This window comes from Sminthopsis crassicaudata, chromosome 5 (genome assembly GCF_048593235.1).
Source record: "Sminthopsis crassicaudata isolate SCR6 chromosome 5, ASM4859323v1, whole genome shotgun sequence".
Classification (NCBI taxonomy): Eukaryota; Metazoa; Chordata; class Mammalia; order Dasyuromorphia; family Dasyuridae; genus Sminthopsis; species Sminthopsis crassicaudata.
The window spans coordinates 34067038-34088033 of NC_133621.1; the positions used below are offsets into that span (position 1 = coordinate 34067038).

At 40.0% G+C, this 20996-nt stretch overlaps 1 protein-coding gene across 2 annotated transcripts in view; it reads left to right on the forward strand.

Annotated features, from left to right (window-relative positions):
* RFTN1 (raftlin, lipid raft linker 1) overlaps positions 1-20996 on the forward strand; it is a 175668-nt gene that overhangs the window by 80643 nt on the left and 74029 nt on the right. For both annotated transcript variants that reach the window (XM_074270108.1, XM_074270107.1), the window contains exon 4: positions 12574-12682. In XM_074270108.1, coding sequence (XP_074126209.1) covers positions 12574-12682 — 109 coding nt within the window. The remainder of the gene's footprint in view (positions 1-12573; positions 12683-20996) is intronic.

The following is a 20996-nucleotide window of genomic DNA, read 5'->3' on the forward strand; positions in this document are numbered from 1 at the left end:
ATAGCATGCTTCAGTCTGTCTTTTTCTGGAATTGGGTAATATGCTTTATCATTAGTCTTTTGGAATTATCTTGGATCATTGTATTGCTGAGAATAGCTAAGTTGTTTTGTGTCCACTATTTTTCCTATTATGTTTAACTTTTTGCTAGTTCTTACATAACTCTGTATCAGTTCATGTAAGTCTTTCCAGATTTTTCTGAAATCATCCTGTTTGTCATTTTGAATAACACAATATTCCATTACAACAATATACCACAGCTTGTTTAACCTTCCCCAAATAACAGGCATCCCTTTGATTTCTAATTCTTAGCCACCACAAAAAGAACTGCTATAAATATTTTTGTCTAAATAGGTCCTTTTCCTTCTTATAATTGGTCTATGTGTGATGGAAACTGATGTAGGGGGTCTGGGGCAGAACAACTGTGGAGAATTAGAGAAGGCAAAAATCCCTTGAAAAACCTTTAGGGATGATTAGAAGAATTGATGAATTTCATGTACCTGGACTTGATCTATTGGGACAACTGAAGGGAGACCATTTTGCCTCTTTAGATTGTTCTAAAGTGACTCGTGCATGGGATGGTTTGAAGATGGTTCCTCCCTTACTGTTGTGAGCCAGGAATACCCAAAGAAGGCATCCCTTCTTGTTGTTGTGAGCTAGGAATATATAAAGATGGAGTTTCCTCTTATGAGCCAGGAATACACAAAGAAAGTGGCCCCTTTCCTAGTTTTAAGCCAGGAGTGCTTAAAGATGTATCTCCTCTCACTGTGATGAACAAGGACTATCCAAAGATAGGGCCTCCTTTTACAGGTGAGAAGTATCCAAAGATGGTACCTCTGAGCACTGTTATGACCAGGAATACCCTCTTATTCAATAGAAAATATTAAGGTAAATGGAAATCTCTGAGGAAACACATCACTAGACATTACTTTTCAACAATACCTTACAAAATAATTCAGTGTGGATAGGTTGTTGCAGGGTTCCAGGAAAATGGAACTTTGCCAGAAACCTGTTCCCGGTCACTAGATTTCCCTTCCCAGTCTCTACCTCCCTTTTTTTCCCATTTCACAATTCTGTGGGAATGGAAAATCCTTAGTGGCTACAACATGTACGAGACATTAAAGATGATGGTATTTGGGTTTTTTTTGCCTCCTAATATATAAATCCTCAGACTAAACAGCTGCTAATGGTTTATCTACCATGAAAGGAGACTTAACTGCAAACATCTGGACAGGAAATGACAAATGGCCCAAATAGCTTCGGTTAGAATGTGGCTTTGGCCACTGGTTTTTCTAGAACCGGTGCCAGGGTTCGGGAGTCGGATGGACCGGTATCTCCCCCAGCGGGCTATTGGGTTCTTTATGTGGGCCCCCTTGGTGATGATGTCATCCAAGTCACCATTTATTTATGGAGTGCCGTGATTCTTCCAAAATATTGTCATTGTGTGTTGATAGAAGAGGAAGTGGTGAGGGTGCTGGGGACAGGGAATAAAAGGTAGTGAAACTTTGTGTGGACTTTTTCTGATTTCCACCTCATGCTTTGCAAGTCTCATGACATTCTTTATACACTGAGTCACTCTGGGAGTTTTTTCTACTGCCTCCTATAAGTTGAGCTTGCCTTGAGACACTTGGACCCACTGAGCATTTTCTGTGTCCCTTGTCCATCAGTTATTCCTACTGGGTAGCTCCCTCTTAATCTCTTGCTGTTGGGTGGCTGCCATTGTAACAAATGGATGGCCCATCCAGTATCCCTCGTTCTCTGCCTTTTGGACCTGCTTCTTATGTGGAATTTGTTAACACTGCGCTAACGCCCATTCCCACCCACCATTTATACATCTCCTCATTTTTTTTTTTTTTTTTTTTTGTTGTTGTTGACCATAATTTTGATTCTCTGAGATTTGTGGTACTTTACGATCCCTAACCAGATAATCACTATGATGGTGCTTAGAGTCAGTGCTGAGTGACCACCCAATGTCTCCTTTGTACCTGTTTTGTTGTATTTCTCTAGGTCAGGTATGGGTCCATGCCACGGAGCTCTTTGGATGTCTGTCTCCTTCTCAGGGTGATAATTATAAAAAAAAAATACATTGGAGTACAAAGAAAACAAATCATTTAAATGACTGCTGTCAAAATATTAAGCACACAAACAAGTTTATGGACCCTATAAGATTACCTTCTCTGATGGATTGGGAAAGAGCCAATTAGTTTTCCTCTTGTTTCCAAAAGATTGAGAATTTGACCCATCATTTGCATCCTGCCATTTTTTTCTAGTTAGAAAATTGCCTGCCAATTTAGACTTTTGTTTGCCTCCATCAATTTCTAATTATTCACAAATGAGGCCAAAAATAAACCCCCAAACAAGTCTATTGATCCACCCACACATTTTTGCCTCTCTCTTTCCCACATACACACATTCTGATTTGTAGCTCAGGGCATGGGAAAACGAGGACATTGTTTAAACTGGGTGCTCTGACGGGTGTCTGAGGGATTTATGGCTTGCATGAGATGTTACATGTTTATTATTTTTAAATAGACCCTTTAATGTCTTTTGTAAGAATAATTGCTGTTCAGAAGCCTTACTGGGGGTCCATTCAACTCTTCCCAAATCCACTCAAGGCGTCCGGAGTAAATGCCCAAAGTCTTGACGTTTCTATATATAGTTTTATCAGGACCCTATATGGGAATAAAAAAGACCACTCGAGCTTCTTGAAAAGCTTCAAGCCAACTGATAATTTGAAATATTTCAAGTGCTAGGAAGAAGAGCTTACTTGTTCATTATGGATTCTTGGAAAATAGCCATAGTTGAATAGCATAACAAAGATTATGTCCCCAGCAACGGCACAAACACATAGGCTGTGTCAACACAGAATGGGCCTGAATAGGTCCTCCTAACCGCCGAGTAAGCTTTTTTGGACCACCCCGAGCCAAGTGCTGCGGGCTAGGTAGGATCACAGAATAGCAGGAACAATCCCATGTAGGACCCCATTTCCCGTTGGAGCAGAGGAAGGGTCCCCCCCGATACTTTCCGGTTCTCAGAATCTGTGAGAATGGTAGCGTAGGATCTGAACAAGCAAACGGTTTGCCATTTGGCAGGAGTTTTCCTTCTTATTTTAAGGCCCTTTAATTTCATTTAATACAAAAAACATTTCTTTCTCTTTCATTTAGTACAAAAAACATTTGTAGGTGCTGACCATGGTAGGCATAATCTAGGGGCATAAATCTAGGTCAGAGCTGAAGAAGTAACGAGACAGATTTAGAGAAATCAGTATTTTGGGGGGGTCCTCCAAATTCTGATGTCATTCAAGATTGGGAGAGTAAGACAAAAGCCAAGATGACTCCTGACCTCAAGTAGCTTAAGTTCTAATGCATTTGTGTAGATACAAAAAACAGCTAGGATAATTTGGGAAGGGAGAAAGGCAGAGGGAATCAGGTGAGTCTTTAAGGTGGGAGGATGTCCTGCCCATTGTTCAGTTCCCATCTGGCCATGGTCCGTATTAGGTTTTGTATGTGTCTAACACCTACCCTTTTCTGTTAATTTTGGGACAATAAGGGATAGTTGTGGCAGTCAGGAGAGTCTGAACCTGTATTTATGACATAGAAAGTCTGTAGATATATCACTAAATGAGACCTTAAAAATCATCTAAACCAGTGGTTCTCTCAAAGTATGGCCAGAGAATTGTGTGTGTGTGGGTGTCTCTGAAACCCTTTCAGAGGGTCAACAGATTCAAAATTAGCTTTTATTTCTAATATGTAAATATCTATAAATATAAACAAAAACTCTTTGGATAAATTCTTGATAATTTTTACTAGTATAAAGATCCCAAAGCACAAGTTTGAGAACCACTGATCTTAACAACCACTCATTTTACAAGTAAGGAAACTGAGGCCCAGGAAGCTTTCCCCCACACATTGAGGTTCATGGTCTCTTGCATTTCAGTGTTTAGTAAGTAGTTTCTGTGGCTTTGACAGATGTGATATTTTAGCACTGATAGAATCATAGGTTTAGACCCGAGACGTCCTCATGTCTGTTAGAGAAGGAAAATGAAACTTGTAGCATTTAAATAACTTGCTTAGGGCCACACAGCTGTGAGGTGTCTGGTGGGGAATTTGAATCCGGGTCTGGACCTTAATTGCTACACCAGATGGCCCCCAGAATTATGGTTTCCTTCATTTGTCTCTTACTGAATTTAGGAAAGGTCTTTTAAAGCATCTTGAGTCCAAATTTTATTTCAAAAATTATATCAAGCTCACTTATCCAGTATAGCTAATCTCTAAGTTATTTGGAAAAATGTTAAGTCATAAGAATTAAAAAGATTTAGGGGGGAAAAACAAGGAGGGGAGGATCCTTTGCCATGGAAACACCCTCATTGCACACTCTGTTAGGTTGTAAGCTCTTTGAGGGGAGGGACTGTTTGTTATGCCTGGCACATAGTAGGTGCTCATGTTTAACCTGTATAAGGTCGCTTGCTGTCTTGGGATGGAGGGAAGGAGGGAGGAAAATTTGGAATGCAAAGTCTTACAAAAATAAATGTTGAAAATTATCTTTACATGTATTTGAAAAAACAAAATACTACCATTGAGGGAAAAAATAAATGTTTGCTGATTGTTGGATTTAGGGTCTAGCCAGATTGGCTTTCTTTCCATTCTTCATATATGGAACACGATTTCTTGTCCCCATAGTTTTTGCACTGTCTGTCCTTCCTGCCTCGTTTCTGCTTTGTAGTATCCCTTAGTTTCTTCAGGCATCAACCAAAACATTGCCTTCAATGTGAAGCCCATCTTGTTCTACTCAGTTGCTAGTCCCATGTCTCCCCAATTACCTTGTACTAATTTTGTATTTATTCCCTACCTATTTTATGTACATCTCCACAGAGATGTAATCTACTCGATGGAAGGTAAACTTAATGAATTCTGGGATTGGCTCGTTCTTAGTATTCAACATAGTGCCTGGCACATAATAGGAGCTTAATAAATGCTTATTGACAATGATTGGTAGGCAAATGCCCCCTTTTAAAAGGAAAGTCCTAGCTTATGTTTCCTTCTTCAGCATTTATCATGAGCATTTGGGGGACCTTCCCCCCTCAAAAGCCCCCCTAACTTCTGACCAGCACATCGCAGGTGCTTTATAAATTCTAACTTATTCAATTTAATAGAAATAATTTTCCTAATAGTTCTCTTGTTGGGGAGACTTTGAATCGCTCATAAATTCTTAGGGGATATAATTATTTAAGGAGCCTGTTGTAACAGTCCTGTTATTTGTCGAGATTTTGGAGCACATTATGTTCTGCTCTATCTATAACCAGTCCCATCAGGTAGTGAGTGATTAGTGCCTCGTTTTCAGGAGTCACAAAAGGCTCAGTAGTTTAGATCCAGAATATTTGTCATAACTATGCCCTCATTCATGATATTAAAATAGTAGAATCCAGCTTGGGAAAGCTCTTGTCAGTGCTTACGTGGAAAGAAATTTATAATAAATTCATTTATCAAGCAAAAATAAAAGTTAGAAATAGTGTCAGGCAAAGCGTCTTGAGCCCTTAGTCCTAAGGAGGTAACCCTGAGATTCTGAAGGGACCAGGTCAGCCCCTCCACAGCCCCTGAGTCACCCTGTCAAGATGAGGAGCATCAGCAATAGCTGAAATCCATTTTCCCCAAGAATCTTCCCTTCCCCAGATAGCAAGAATCCAGCACCAGGGCCAGGGAACTGTTTTCAAGCAAAAGCCCCCAACACACGCCAGACTAAGTTGGGGTGTCCAGTTCCACCGAGTGCACCCAGCCTGTTTCTGCTTTCCCTCTAAGTCCCTTCTCTCCAAAAAGCTGGCTGGCTCTGCTCCCCGATTGTACGTTCCAGCTCCTTGTATTCAGAACCCCAAAGCTCCAGGGCCTAGCCCAGGCTGGAACATGATTAGCACTTAATAACTGCTTGTCGATTGACCAAATGACTGATGTTAATGGCTGTCTGGTTTTCAGTTAGTCCCCTCCACAAGTCGGTGACTCATCACAGCTCAAAAGCTTGACTTTTTAAAGGCACCCTAATGATTTCCAAATACAACTGGGCATGGATTAATTAATTAAAGCTAAATCATTTAACACAACAGGTATTCATTTAACAGGAACAGGTTTCTTCACACCTGCTTCCCCAGATAGGGTGGCTGAAATTAAATTAAGTTGAGTCTGTTCAGAGACTTCAGAAAACCAGTCACGTGGAAGAGAGAGGATCATGGGTTGGTAGCAATCCCCTTTTTGGGGAGTGGGGTAGATAGGGCAACGTCGCTGTTTGCCTTCAGAGGGAATACGTCTCATCATTAACAATGTCATCAGCATCTGTTGAGATGCCATCCTTATTTTATTAAAGAAACGTCTCTGTGGTCTTTAAATAAGTGAAGGGAGAAGATAGTTTTGTTTCCATTTAATCTCCCCTGTCTCTGGAAATTATATTTTGTGTACGGCAACTCTATTCTTTATTGCTTTAATTGAATTTTTGTTGTCCTTACTTCAAGTAGAAATTATCTCAGCAATTCCAGTGGCAGGCCAGTAGCTTCTTCTGTGAATGGAGTTTCACAGGTAACTTCCCCACTTGCCCTTTACCTTGCAGCTACTTCATAGATGTATTTTGGGTTTGCCTAGGTCTATACATAGTCTTCTCTCTAGAATTCGAGTTCTGTTGTTTCGCTTCCATCCCTAGGAGCTAGCACTGAGCACTGAATCCTAGCACTGAGCTTGGCTCCCAGAATAGGATGGGGATGGACTGAGCCTGTGATTCCTCGCCTGCAGTTTAAAGAGTTAGGGGGTTTCTCGGAGCCCTTTTTCTCAGGACCCCTTAGCCAGGACGAGAGGCGGGACGTGACCAGGATGTCCTAACTTTGAAACCCCTTCCCTTTATCCCCCGAGGTCCTCGACCTTTCAGGACCTATTTACACTCTTAAAAATAGCTGAGGATTCCTCCTTCACAAAAACTTTTGTTTATGTGAATTAGTCTAGCATTGTTTACCATATTGAAGATTAAAATATCTTATTATTATTATGAAAATAGTTTAGACTTCAAAGATCCCCCCGAAGGGATCTCCAGGCCACATTTTGAGAACCTCTGCAACTGATGTTTCTCATAGTAGGAATCTGTATAATTGTTTATTGATTATGGAAACCATTTTCCTGGAAACTATTTTGGACTGACCCCCTCCCCTGCAGGAGTCGCAGCAGATGTCTCTTAGGAGGAGGTTATTGAGCTGACATGGTCATAATTCACGGACTGATGAAGAGGCTGTGTCCTAATGTCACCCCTCATGTCAGACACTTCCTAAGCAAAGATGAAAATAATGTAGGAGGCCTGGAGCAAGATTCTTCCCCCTCTGCGGGCAGTGTCGTCCCTCCCTTCTCCCGGCCAAGGCTCACTGGGGCTCTCACCCACCACTGGAATGGTTCTGCCTCCCTCAGGCAGTTACTTAGTATGTATTTTTTTCTCAATAGTATTTCATTTTTCCAATTACATGTAATGATAGTTTTCAACATTCAGTTTTATAAGTTTTCGAATTCCAATTTTTTCTCCCTCCCTCCCTAAGACAGCAAACACAAGTATCGTCACTTTAAACATATTTCCATATTAGTCATATTGTGAAAGAAAAATCAGAAACAAAGGAAAAACCACGAGAAAGAAAAAGAAAACAAAAAAGGTGAAAGTAGTATGCTTTGATCTAGATTCAGTCTCCCAGATTGTGTCTCTGAACATTTTCCATCCCAAGTCTATTGGAATTATCTTTAGATCAGTGCATTGCTGAGAAAAGCTAAGTCTGTCCTAGCTGATCATTGTATAATCTTGTCATTGCCATGTACACTGATCTCCTGGTTCTGCTCATTTCACTCAGCATCAGTTGATATAAGTCTCTCCAGGCCTCTCTGTATTCATCCTGCTGGTCCTTTCTTACAGAACAACAATGTTCCATAACCTTCATATACCATAACTTATTTAACTATTCTCCAACTGATGAGCAGCCACTCAGTTTCCAATTCCTTCCCACTGCAAAAAGAGCTGCTGCAAACATTTTTGCACACGTGTGTCCTTCCCCTTCTTTTATGATTTGTTTGATTGTATGATCTCCTATAATGACACTTTGATCAAAGGGCAGTTTGATTGCCCTTTGGGTATAGTTTCAAACTGCTGTCCAGAATGGTTGGATCAGTTCACAACTGAACCAGCAATGTGATAAGATCCCCGTTTTCCCCACATCCCTCCAATATTTATCATTATCTTTTCCTGTCACCTTTACCAAGCTGATGGGTGTAAGATTTTGTTGTTTTAATTTGCATTTCTCTAATCAAAAGTGATTTGGAGCATTTTTTCATATGACTAAATGGCATGTATTAAGCACTTACTATTTATCAGGCTCTGTGCTAAGTCCTGAGTATACAAAGAAAAGGGGTAGAAAGATAATAAGCATTTATAAAGTATCTACTGTGCGCCAGGTATTATGCTAAGCATTTTATAGATATGTCATTTGATCCTCACAATAATCCTGTGAAGTAGGTGCTGTTTTGCATTTTACAGGTGAGGAAACTGAGGCAGACAGATTAAGTGCCTTGCCCAGAGTCACACAGCCAGTGAGTGTTTGAACTCAGATCTTTCTGTCTTCAGGTCTAACCACTCATGTGCCCTCACAGGAGGTGAGCTCACAATATAATGGGAATACTAACATGCAAACAGCTATATACAAATAAGACATATACAGAGTAAATTGGGGAGTTCTCAGAGTATTATATATATATATATAATATAATGTATGTGTGTGTATATATATATATTATATATGTGTGTATGTGTGTATATATATATATATTATATAATGCATGTGTGTGTGTATATATATGTATATATATAAAACATTAAGAAGGATGGGGTATTTGGGAGGATCTCTCAGAGTATTTGATTGTTATATATATATGTGTGTGTGTGTGTGTGTATGTGCATATATGCACATAGACACATATATAATGTTAAGGAGGATGGGGCCTTTTGGGGCATCTCTCAGAGTATTATATATATTATGTTTAATATATATGCATACACATATATATATAAAGTTAATGAGGATTGGGACTTTTGGGGGGTCTCTCAGAGTATTATATATTATATATATGTGTATATATATATATATATATATATATATATATATATATATAAAAATGTTAAGAAAGATGGGATATTTTGGGTAAATCTCTCATTATCACACACGACACCACACACACACACCACACATAACACACACACATATATAAAGTTAAGGAGGATTGGGCTTTTTGGGGGGTCTCTCAGAGTATCTATATATTATATGTAATACATATGCATGCATAAACACATATACACATTGTTAAGGAGGATGGAGCCTTTTCTTGTGATGTGAAGAGGAGCACAAAGACAGCCCAAATGGCACCTCCTACACACTGGGGAAATAGAGGCTGCTTGAGAAAGTGGTACCTGTCTAAGGCTATATCATTGGAGGTCTGGCCAGGTCATAGCAGGCCCGTCTGCCCTCCTCCAGGTACATTTGTGTTCTCCTCTGGGGAATCGCAGTTTAGGAAGGGCATTGACCATCTAGAGGGCATCTGAGAGACGGCAGCCAGGGTGCTGAGGGACCAAAGGCGTTTCACTTGAAGAAGGGACGTTAGGGAAGCTATGACAGTTGTCTTCAATCAGTAGCAATAATTATCACAACAGTCATTTGTTTAGCTCTCTAAACTTGGCCATGTACTCAGCATCCGGTGCTGCTTTTGAGTTGTTTTAAGGACTGTCCTGTGGAACAGGGGTAGCCTTTTTCAGCTCAGCTCCAGAGAGCTAAGAACCATGGATTTTGTCCAAAAAGAGGAAAATGTAGGGTCCAGAGAGAAGAAAAAGACTAATTGTGGAAGCTATTTCATTGCAGAATGTGCTGTCTAGGGAGGTAGGGCTGCCCCCCACTGGAGGTTCTCCACCAAAAGTGGACTGAGCACTTAATGGAGAAGTGGTCTCAGAGGATGCTGTGAGGTCACTTCTAGCTACATGGAAGGCCACGTGGCAGCTCTAACTCGGTTACTACAACCGTGTGGCAAGCAGTGGTAATATGAGTGTGATAAGAGACGGTGTCTGCCACCCCTTGAGTTCCTCAGTTATGCTTGAGAGGAGCTGGCTTAGAGAGTGGGGGTTGGGAGGAAATCCTTGTTTCATTGTGTGAGTCTCTGAGCCCCCCAGAATTTCTTAACATATTAGCTGCCTTTCTCACATGTTGTATTGTCTCTAAATTTGGTAGCCATGCCATGTCTGTCTCTCATCAAGCTCCTGGTTAATATTTCTAGTAAAAAGCCATAAAGGAAAAAGCCCTGAAACTTTGGAAGCCTTTCTCCATGTAGACATTGATCTATTGATCACTAACCCTCTCTTCCTTGACATTTAAAAAATTAACCAAATAGAGAAGAAGCATTAGGGAGGGAATAAAGAGCCGGCTCAGAGTCAGGAAAAACTCCATTTGAATCCTGCCCCGGTACAATTTTCTCAGTGGGAGTTCCCAATATTAAAGTATCACAGATCTGGGCCAAAAGAAACCTAATAAATAAAGGATCCAGAAAGTTCTATCTCTTTCTCTTTCTGCTTTCTTTTTAAGCTAAAGTATTCCTTTTCTCGGAATTTTCCTTGCTTTACAGGTTCTGTCCCTACCTTTAACTCTAGCTTACCTTTTCTCCTAGTTCTCTCCATTCAGATTGTAGATTTAAACCAGGAAAGTAGAGCAAGGTAGAAATGAGCGTCCTTGGATTTTGTCCGCAGAAAAGAGACTGAGGAGTAATTTGGATGCAGTTCACCTGAAGAAATCCCAGTCATCTCCTGTGAGGTTATAACTTGAGTTGGAAAGACTTAGCCAATCATTTAAAAAATGACAGACTCCTTGGGATCAGCCCCCAAATACTCGGGATGGTGGATGTGATGGCGAGCTATTCTCAGAGTCGAGAAGTCCTGGGTTCAAAATCTGCCTTTGACATCCACTGGCCAGGCGTCCCTGGGTTAATGACATCAGCCCTCAGTGCCCCAAGGCAACTCTAGGTCTCCTAAGTTTCAGAGAAGGTGCCAGTCTGTAGGTAGGTGGTAGCCCATTCACACCATCTCATCTCTTGTGATTCTTGTTTTCTCTTCGTTCTCCATTGAGAATCCTTTCGACATCTCCTGATTTTCCGTCCCCTTCTCTCAGGTTCATGCTCTCTCCCCACTCCTTTAATTTTCATTTCAGATCTCACGTTCATCATAAGCTCAGTGCCAGCGAGCTGAAGTTCACATGCTGCATCAATTGCTCTTAATTATTGAAGACCCTTAGAAATCGAGTTTTCATATGCCGCATTAGGCAGTTATTCATGTCGTCTGCCTTTATTCTATGGGGGCTTTCAGAGTTGGTATTTGAAAACCATGTATGGGAGTATGGGTTTCTAAAATATTCATCAGTCAGACTGAAAGGCTAGAAAATGGGGTTTACAGCATGACTTTCTTACAGAATTAGTCACTCAGTGAGCATTTATTAAGCATGTATTATGCACCACATGCGCCACTAAGTGATGTGGCTACTAAGACAAAGAGGGACTGGTCCCCACTTTTAAAGAGCTTCCATTCTATGGGGAGAGATTACATATATGTAATATATATAATGTAAGAATATACGAGCAAAATGGACAAAGCTAATGGTGAAGTTGGGGGAGACACCAATGACCGATTCCCTGTCTCGTTCTTTTCTCCTCCTTTGGACTCCTGCCCACTCAGAGCTTAATCATCGACTAACTAGCAACTCAAGCTTTTTTGTGGTTTGTCTCTGGCACATAGTAGGTACTTACTTGTTCCCTTCCCTCTGTTCCCCTTCCTAGGTAGTTGCCCATATGCATGTATCTCTGTCTGGAATAGGGAGTTCCCCCCAAAGCAATCAATCCAGTGCAAATTGGTTTTTTAAAAATTTATTTTAAATTTATGGAATAAAACACAAGAGTTTCCATAATGTATGATACAAAAGATGATTGTATTTGAAATTGTAAATCTATTATGTACAACTTGCTTTCCCTTTTAAATATATGATAAAGTAACAGTACACAAATTCATCAAGAGCTTACGATGTGCCAGCAAGAAAAAGGAGCAAAAGAAAAGTTTCTGTCCTCACGGAACTTAGAATCCAGATGGGGGACGGCAACGTGCAAATATATGCAAAGTGAACTATGTACAGGAGAAATAGGAAATAATTAACAGCAGGAAGGCACTGGAACTGACAGGTTGGGAAGGCTTCCTGTAGAAGGTGGGGTTTTCCTTGAGATATAAAAGTTATGGGCAGTGATTCTTACCCAGCTTTTTCGGTTATTCTAGTGCCATCTTTGATGTTAAACCATTTGTTGGTAGGTTTGATGGTTTTGCTGATCAGTCACTATTTTCTTGAATGGGGCATTTGTGGACAATGTCTTTTAAGAAGGTAATAGCTTTGGTGATCCTAAGAGATTCTCTGTTTTTCTCTCTCTGTCTCTCTCTCTCTCTTCTCCCCCCCTCCCCTTTGCATAGGATTTCAATTTTTGTCTGTTTTTCCTCTCTCATCAGATCCCAGAAGAATGATTTTCATAATGAAGGATACATCCTGGAATTAGATTGCTGTTCCTCCTTGGACCACCTGACAGACCAAAAAATCATCCCGAATTTCATTAAAAAAGTAAGTACCCTGGCCAGGAAACATTTGATTAGATGTCACATACACATTGTAGCTGTGACTGAGTAGATCAGGACTGAGCAGATGCCAGAGGGCAAGAGGAAAATGTCCTGGAATTTCCCCTCCACTCTTAGAGGATCGGGCCAGATCAGGGCCGGGGCCAGCTCGAGATCAATCTCAGGGTGTTGGGTACAAAATAGAACCGTGGAAACCGCTCTGCCTGTAGGACATGTGATCCTGCCTCCTCCCTGGAGGTCAAGGCTGATAATGTCTAATGATTAATGTAATGTAAGCTTTCCGAGGTCAGAGACTATTTCATTTATGTCTTGTATACCCGGTATGCAATAGGCGCTTAATAAATGTTGAATTGCGTGATTTTGTAGTTAGCTGGGGACAGCTAGGTGGAATAATAGATTGAATGCTAGACCTGAAATTAGGAAGACCTGAGTGCAATTTGAATTTGCACCAGATATTATTTTCAGTGGGCTGGAGCTGATAGTTACATTTCACTTAATTATAACTTCAAATAGTGCAGATTTAGGTGCTTCATGCCATTCATTTTCCACACTAATCAGAACCTCCCTAAATCAGCAAGCTCAGTCCTGGGAGATACGGATAGAAAGGTGAGTTAGTCTCCCCTCCGAAGGCTTTAACTCTTCTGCACCATCCTGTGATGCAGGGGACCCGGGAGTTCTAAGGCGTTGCCGCCTCTCTCTCCCTGGTTGGACTAGAGATGCTCCTGGTGGTGTTAGCTCCCCTTTGGGGACTTTCCCTCCTGCAGGCACCCACTCCTCCTGGAGGATGCTGACGCTGGGTTTCAGCCTCCACACTAATTTCACACTTCAGCAGTGTGCTATAGGAGTAATCACTCACGTCCGAGTCGTTGGCAGGTGCGCCAGGAGGGCCGACGACCGGGTCTATTATTTGTAAAAGTGAAGATTACGGCCCTGCTTTCCCATATAGAGGCCGCCAGCCAGAATGAGTCCTCCTCCGGTGTTTCTACAAATCATTTTTCTATCTGTCGAGCGCGCTGCTCTCAGAATTTTTGAAAATCAAGTACTTTAATTTTCCACTGTGTACACATTCTGAGGATGGAATTTGTTGGTGGCCTGAGGAATAAGGGGAAATGCTAGAAAATAGTTGTTGAAGAAGGTCATAGGCCGCTGGGTTTTTGTGGAGAAGCAGTGGATGGGATAGGGGCAGCGATGTTATGTCTGAATCAGTAAAATACAATTTTGTAAAATTTTGAAAAATGTTTGGGGATTGTTTATTGTTATTTTTGTCTTAGCCAAAATGGAACATTGCTCGGCTGATCCTGTCTAATAGGACAGACATTAGTGGGGAAGATAGATAAATGTGGTTGACAAAATGGAAAGTTTTGTGTGTTTGCATGGGCTGAGTGAGCCCGGCAGGTGAAAGTCACTTTCCTGCCTCCTTGATTCCCTGACTTAAAGTTAGGGTTAGGGCAGGAGAGGGCTGGATAACACACGAGGAGACAGGAGGGGATCCAAAAGGATCTTGGCAGGCTGGAGCAAGGAGCTGAGTCTAATAAGAAGAATTTCATTGTTGTTTGCTTGCTTTTTTCTTTCTCATTTTTTCCCCTTTTTGATCTGGTTTTTCTTGTGCATCATGAGAAATGTAGAAGTGCTTATGGTATTACTTGCTATCTAGGGAAGGAGGTAGAGAGAAGGAGGGAGAAAAATTTGGAACAAAAGGTTTTTCAAAGGTGAATATTGAAAACTAACTTTGCCTATATTTTAAAAATAAAAGGCTATTATTTAAAAAATAAAATAAAATAAAGACCATGATAGGGGAAGGAAAATGCCATCTGCATCTAGAAAGAGAACTATGGAGATTGAATGTAAAAAAGAAGAAATTCCATGGAAGTCAATGTAAAGTCTTATACTTGGACTCAAGCAATAAATTGCAAAAGTTTTGGCTGGGAACTCATGGTTGAGGGTGCTTTGTTGAAAAAGGTCTTGGAGTCTTTCTCATTGAGGTGCTCAAGGGGAGGCATTCAGCAGCCCCCAAACTCTACAAATGTCAGTCATTTACTCTGACGTAACTGTCAAGTTTAAGTCTTCTTTTAAATTTGCACAGAATGATGCTCAGTTTAATCCTATCCAAAAAGCATTTACTGAGTGTGTGCTATGTTCCAGGTACTGTGTTAGGGATACAAAAAGAGGCAAAAGCCAGTTTGTGCTCTCAAAGAGCCTACACTCTTAATGCGATGATCTTGAGGTCTGCAGTTTTTTTTTTAATTTTGTGATTTATTACTTGTGTTCTCAGTAGGAGGGCAGGGGGAGTGGGAGATGGGAGAATCTGGAGCTCAAAATTTAAAAAGAAAAAAATGCTAAAAGCAAATAAATAATGAAATTTTTTTAAAAAAATTTAAGTTGATGACATGATGGTATACTTAGAGAACCCCAAAGACTCTGCTAAAAAGCTATTAGAAATAATTCAGAATTTTAGCAAAGTCGCAGGATACAAAATAAATCCACATAAATCCTCAGGATTTTTATACATTACCAACACAATCCAACAGCAAGAGATACAAAGAGAAATTCCATTCAAAATAACAGTCGATAGTATCAAATATTTGGGAATATATCTACCAAAGGAGAGTCAGGAATTATATGAGCAAAATTACAAAACACTTGCCACAAAAATAAAGTCAGATTTAAATAATTGGAAAGACATTCAATGTTCTTGGATAGGCCGAGCGAATATAATAAAGATGACAATACTCCCCAAACTAATCTATTTATTTAGTGCTATACCAATCAGACTCCCAAGAAACTATTTTAATGACCTAGAAAAAATAACAACAAAATTCATATGGAAGAATAAAAGGTCGAGAATTGCAAGGGAACTAATGAAAAAAAAGTCAGAGGAAGGTGGTCTAAGTGTACCTGATTTAAAGCTATATTATAAAGCAACAGTCACCAAAACCATTTGGTATTGGCTAAGAAATAGACTAGTTGATCAGTGGCATAGGTTAGGTTCACAGGACAAGATAGTGAATAAAAATAGCAATCTAATCTTTGACAAACCCAAAGATCCCAAATTTTGGGATAAGAATTCATTATTTGACAAAAACTGCTGGGAAAACTGGAAATTAGTATGGCAGAAACTAGGCATGGACCCACATTTAACACCACATACTAAGATTAGATCAAAATGGGTCCAAGATTTAGGCATAAAGAACGAAATCATAAATAAATTGGAGGAACATGGGATGGTTTACCTCTCAGACTTGTGGAGGAGGAAGGAGTTTGTGTCCAAGGGAGAACTAGAGACCATTATTGATCACAAAATAGAACATTTTGATTACACCAAATTAAAAAGTTTCTGCACAAACAAAACTAATGCAAACAAGATTAGAAGGGAAGTAACAAATTGGGAAAAAATTTTTACAGTTAAAGGTTCTGATAAAGGCCTCATCTCCAAAATATACAGAGAATTGACTTTAATTTATAAGAAATCAAGCCATTCTCCAATTGATAAATGGTCAAAGGATATGAACAGACAATTTTCAGATGATGAAATTAAAACTATTTCCACTCATATGAAAGAGTGTTCCAAATCACTATTGATCAGAGAAATGCAAATTAAGACAACTCTGAGGTATCATTACACACCTGTCAGATTGGCTAAGATGACAGGAACAAATAACGATGAATGTTGGAGGGGCTGTGGGAAAACTGGGACACTGATGCATTGTTGGTGGAGTTGTGAAAGAATCCAACCATTCTGGAGAGCAATCTGGAATTATGCCCAAAAAGTTATCAAAATGTGCATACCCTTTGACCCAGCCATACTACTACTGGGCTTATACCCCAAGGAACTACTAGAGAAGGGAAAGGGACCTGTATGTGCCAAAATGTTTGTGGCAGCCCTTTTCATAGTGGCTAGAAGCTGGAAGATGAATGGATGTCCATCAATTGGAGAATGGTTGGGTAAACTATGGTATATGAATGTTATGGAATATTATTGTTCTATAAGAAATGACCAACAGGAGAAATATAGAGAGGCTTGGAGAGACTTACATCAACTGATGCTGAGTGAAACGAGCAGAACCAGAAGATCATTATACACTTCAACAATGATACTGTACGAGGATGTATGCTGATGGAAGTGGATTTCTTCAACATAGAGAAGAGCTAATCCAATTCCAATTGATTAATGATGGAAAGAACCAGCTACATCCAGAAAAGGAACAATGGGAAATGAATGTAAACTGTTATTTTTACCTTCTGAATCCAATTCTTCCTGTGCAACAAAAAAATTCGGTTCTACACACATATATTGTATCTAAATTATACTGTAATATATTTAACATATATAAGACTGCTTGCCATCTGGGGGAGGGGCTTGGGGGAGGAAGGGAAAAAATCTGAATAGAAGTAAGTGCAAGGGATAATGTTGTAAAAAATTACCCATGCATATGTACTGTCAAAAAATGTTATAATTATAAAATAAAATAAAAATAAATTAAAAAAAAAAAAAAAAAAAAAAAAAAAAATTTAAGTTTTGTGGTTGTATACTTAAAGTCTGGGACTGTTAGGTGCTTAATAGATGCTTGTTCCCTAGACTGAAGGGGTTCTAAACATTCTGTGTGGATTAAAAGGAGGCAGACAAACCCAGCCTGATCATACTTGGACCTTTTCTCTTCCCTGTGAGTTACTTCAGCCCACCCCTCTCATTTCATAATTGGAACAACTCACAAACTTAGGTTTGATGTAAGGGAAAACTGGAATAATTAGAAAAATTAGCAAGTGACACAGGCTGCCTGAGGACATCTTTGGACAAAGACTGGATGGAGAAGAGATTCTTAGTCTACCATGGGTCAGATTAAGTAGCCTCTGAAGGCAGCCAAGTGGTGCAGGGGTTAGAATTCCACCCCTGGAGTCAGCAGGATTCATACTAGTTGGGTGACCCTGGGCAAGTCACTTTTTCTGTCTGCCTCAGTTTCCTCATCTGTAAAAAGGGCTGGAGAAAGAAATGGAAAATCACTGCAGTATCTCTGCCCCAAAAACCCCAAATGGATTCATCTTAGATGTGACTGAACAGAAAAGGCAGCCCCTGAGCACTCCTCAATTATGGGAATCTGCAGCTCTTTTTGTTGTAGCTAGAAACTGGAAGATGAATGGATGTCCATCAGTTGGAGAATGGTTGGGTAAATTATGGTATATGAAGGTTATGGAATATTATTGCTCTGTAAGAAATGACCAGCAGGAGGAATACAGAGAGGCCTGGAGAGACTTACATCAACTGATGCTGAGTGAAACGAGCAGAACCAGAAGATCGCTGTACACTTCAACAACAATGCTGAATGAAGATGTATTCTGATGGAAGTGGATATCTTCAACATAAAGAAGATCCAACTCACTTCCAGTTGATCAATGATGGACAGAAACAACTACACCCAGAGAAGGAACACTGGGAAGTGAATGTAAATTGTTAGCACTACTGTCTATCTACCCAGGTTACTTATACCTTCGGAAGCTAATAATTAATGTGCAACAAGAAAATGGGATTTACACACATATATTGTATCTGGGTTATATTGTAACACATGTAAAATGTATGGGATTGCCTGTCATCGGGGGGAGGGAGTGGAGGGAGGGAGGCGATAATTTGGAAAAATGAATTTAAAAAAAAAAAAAAAAAAAAAAAAGGTCTGTTTCTTTAGAACCTTACTAAATAGCATCTCCCTATAGGAGGAAAACCCTCCTACGTTGGTGGGGATATAATATTATAGAATGGGAGATGGCCCGTGCTTCCCTGATGATCTGGGGCACATTATTCACACACAGTTGTGAACAACTTGGAAAACAACGCATAAATTGTTTTTATAACAGTTCTTATTATTTATTACTTAGTTCTTTTACTTATATTGATACATATAATATATATATATATATATGCTATTTAGTTATTTATATTACTTAATACTGCCTTTGCCATTATCCACTTCATGAATTTGATTTAACTAATTGACTTGTGAAATTTCTGCAGCACCTTTGGGAGAAAGGTGATAGATAGGTGTGAGCTGGTAGTTTTCACTAGAAAATAGGGAAGATACTGAGGTCTAGACCTGCTAATCAGTTTTCTCTAAATGTCAAAATTTAAGAGAGGGACGTGGACGGAGACGTTTGGAGATTTTCTCTGCTTTGGCCCATGGCTGTTAGATTCATTTCATGAAGAATGGCTAAAAGGAGATGGAACTTGCCACCTTTTAACCCTCAGACTATGATAGAGTCTCTTCCTTCCCTTTTCTCTGCTTGATGAACATGGGATGGATGAACCGAGATCTTCCTGCTTGTTTTTGTCCGTTTTAGACTATTTCGGGGCTGATCAGAGGAGATCCTCACCTCCTTTTTCCTTTCTTCTGTTGTTGGAATAATTGAGAAGAGAAGGGAGCCCTAGCCCCCTCTCCAAAGTCAGCAACTCTCCTCCATTGTAGAGAATCTTGCGCACGTGTGAATAGACCTAGACAGACAAGGAGCTTGTAGCCCCCAGTGATGGGCACATTTACAGAAATTAAATGTACCCAAAAGGATTCATATTTTCATTTTAATTGCTTAATGAATAGTTCGGTCCCTATTTCTATATAGCGGTGACACTGGTTAATTGCTATTCCGTTATGAGAAAATGATCCCAAGTTAGTGGCTGCTGTAGCTGGAAGTCATTACTCTTTATCTGGGTCATTATTTTGTGTGAAATTATGACTTGTAGCTCTGACAAAGAAGCCTCTCTGGATGAGATGGTAATTAACTCATTTTGTCACTGTACATTCTGTCTGTGCGTCTACTGCACATCAGATAGAAACTGGAAACCATTGGGCTTTTTTTCCTTGAGAGAACAATGCCGTAGTATTATTTTTCTAAGCAAATGTTTTAAATTAGCTGAACGCTTGGGTAACAGAGGGAGGGAGGGGAACAAGAAGGGGGTGTCAGCGGTTTCCCACAACGAGGAAAACTAGTTTCTGTGTCATATAAAATTAGCACAATGTTTGATTTTCTGGCCCCTCCTTACCCTTATTCTTGTACCCATCCACCCCTCCCCAGGCCCTTAGATTGATGAAGGGGATTATGGAAAGATGCTGGTATTCCTTTAAATGTGGTCCAACGATTGAGTTTAACTGTCGGGGACAATATTTAGCTCCAGAGGAAGCTGGTCAAATTAAATCTGGGTAAAAGCCTCCGGGTTTTTACTGTTCCCGCCCTGTTTTGTTCCATTCCCCCTGTTCTTTCTGCAGATGACTTCAGGGGGCCACCAAATGTTCAGTCCCAGGCTTGGGCACAGACATGGAGAGAGTCTTCCAAGTCTTGGAGAAGATCCTCCTGGGAGGAGGAGGCTGGGAAGGTTTGGGAGGCAGAAACCACACTGAATGAATTCCTGCTTAACGAAGGCTTGGGAACGGGATTGAATCTGGATTTCATTCGGTTCACTTTAGCTATAGAAGGAGCCTGTATTTACCTTTTGTAGGAGGCCCTGTTCTAGGTGCCAAAGGCTACAATGAATTAGTCCCTGTCCTCCAAAAGCTTCCATTCTGTGATATACACAGATGCAAAATAGATACCCCAAAAGGGGGGGACGGTGGAGATGTTGGGGGGCCCATGAGGATCAGAAAGTGTCTTTTGTAGGAGAGGGCCTGGAAGGGAGGGGAGGCTGGCAAGGGGGTGGGAAGTGGAAGTGCAAAGGGGAAAAAGGCAGATACTGAAAACCGGACGCTGATTGGACTGGAGCAGAGAGTACTTGAGGGGAAGTAAGGTGAAATCATCCCAGAAAAAATGGTTGGAGCTACATCACATCATGGTAGAGTTTTACCTACCAAAGATAATTTGCATTTTATTCTGGAAACAATAGGGATCCACTGAAGCTGCTTCTTTTTTTTTTTTAATTTTTAAAATAAATTTTATTAATATATATTTTGTTATTATTTTAATAATTTTAATTTTAAATTAATTTAAAGTAAATTTTATTAACATTTTTATTTTATTATTATTTTTATTAATACATTTTACCTTGTATCTCTGTCCTTATTCCCGCTGAGAGCCATTTTGTGAAACAGAAATTTTTCTTAAGAAAAATGAGGAAAAAGAAGTCAGCAACATTAATCAAGAAATCAAAAACACTTAAAATTATAAGCCATGTTCCATAACCATGTACCTGGTCCCCTCCCCCATTCCCACACCCTCCTTCATCTCGAGCATCTCCCAATATCTGTTCTTTTGGGGACGTCCTTATTCGTTGTAATTTTGTAACACTCATCTTCAATAATTTTGTTGTTCTTTTCAATTATGTTGTT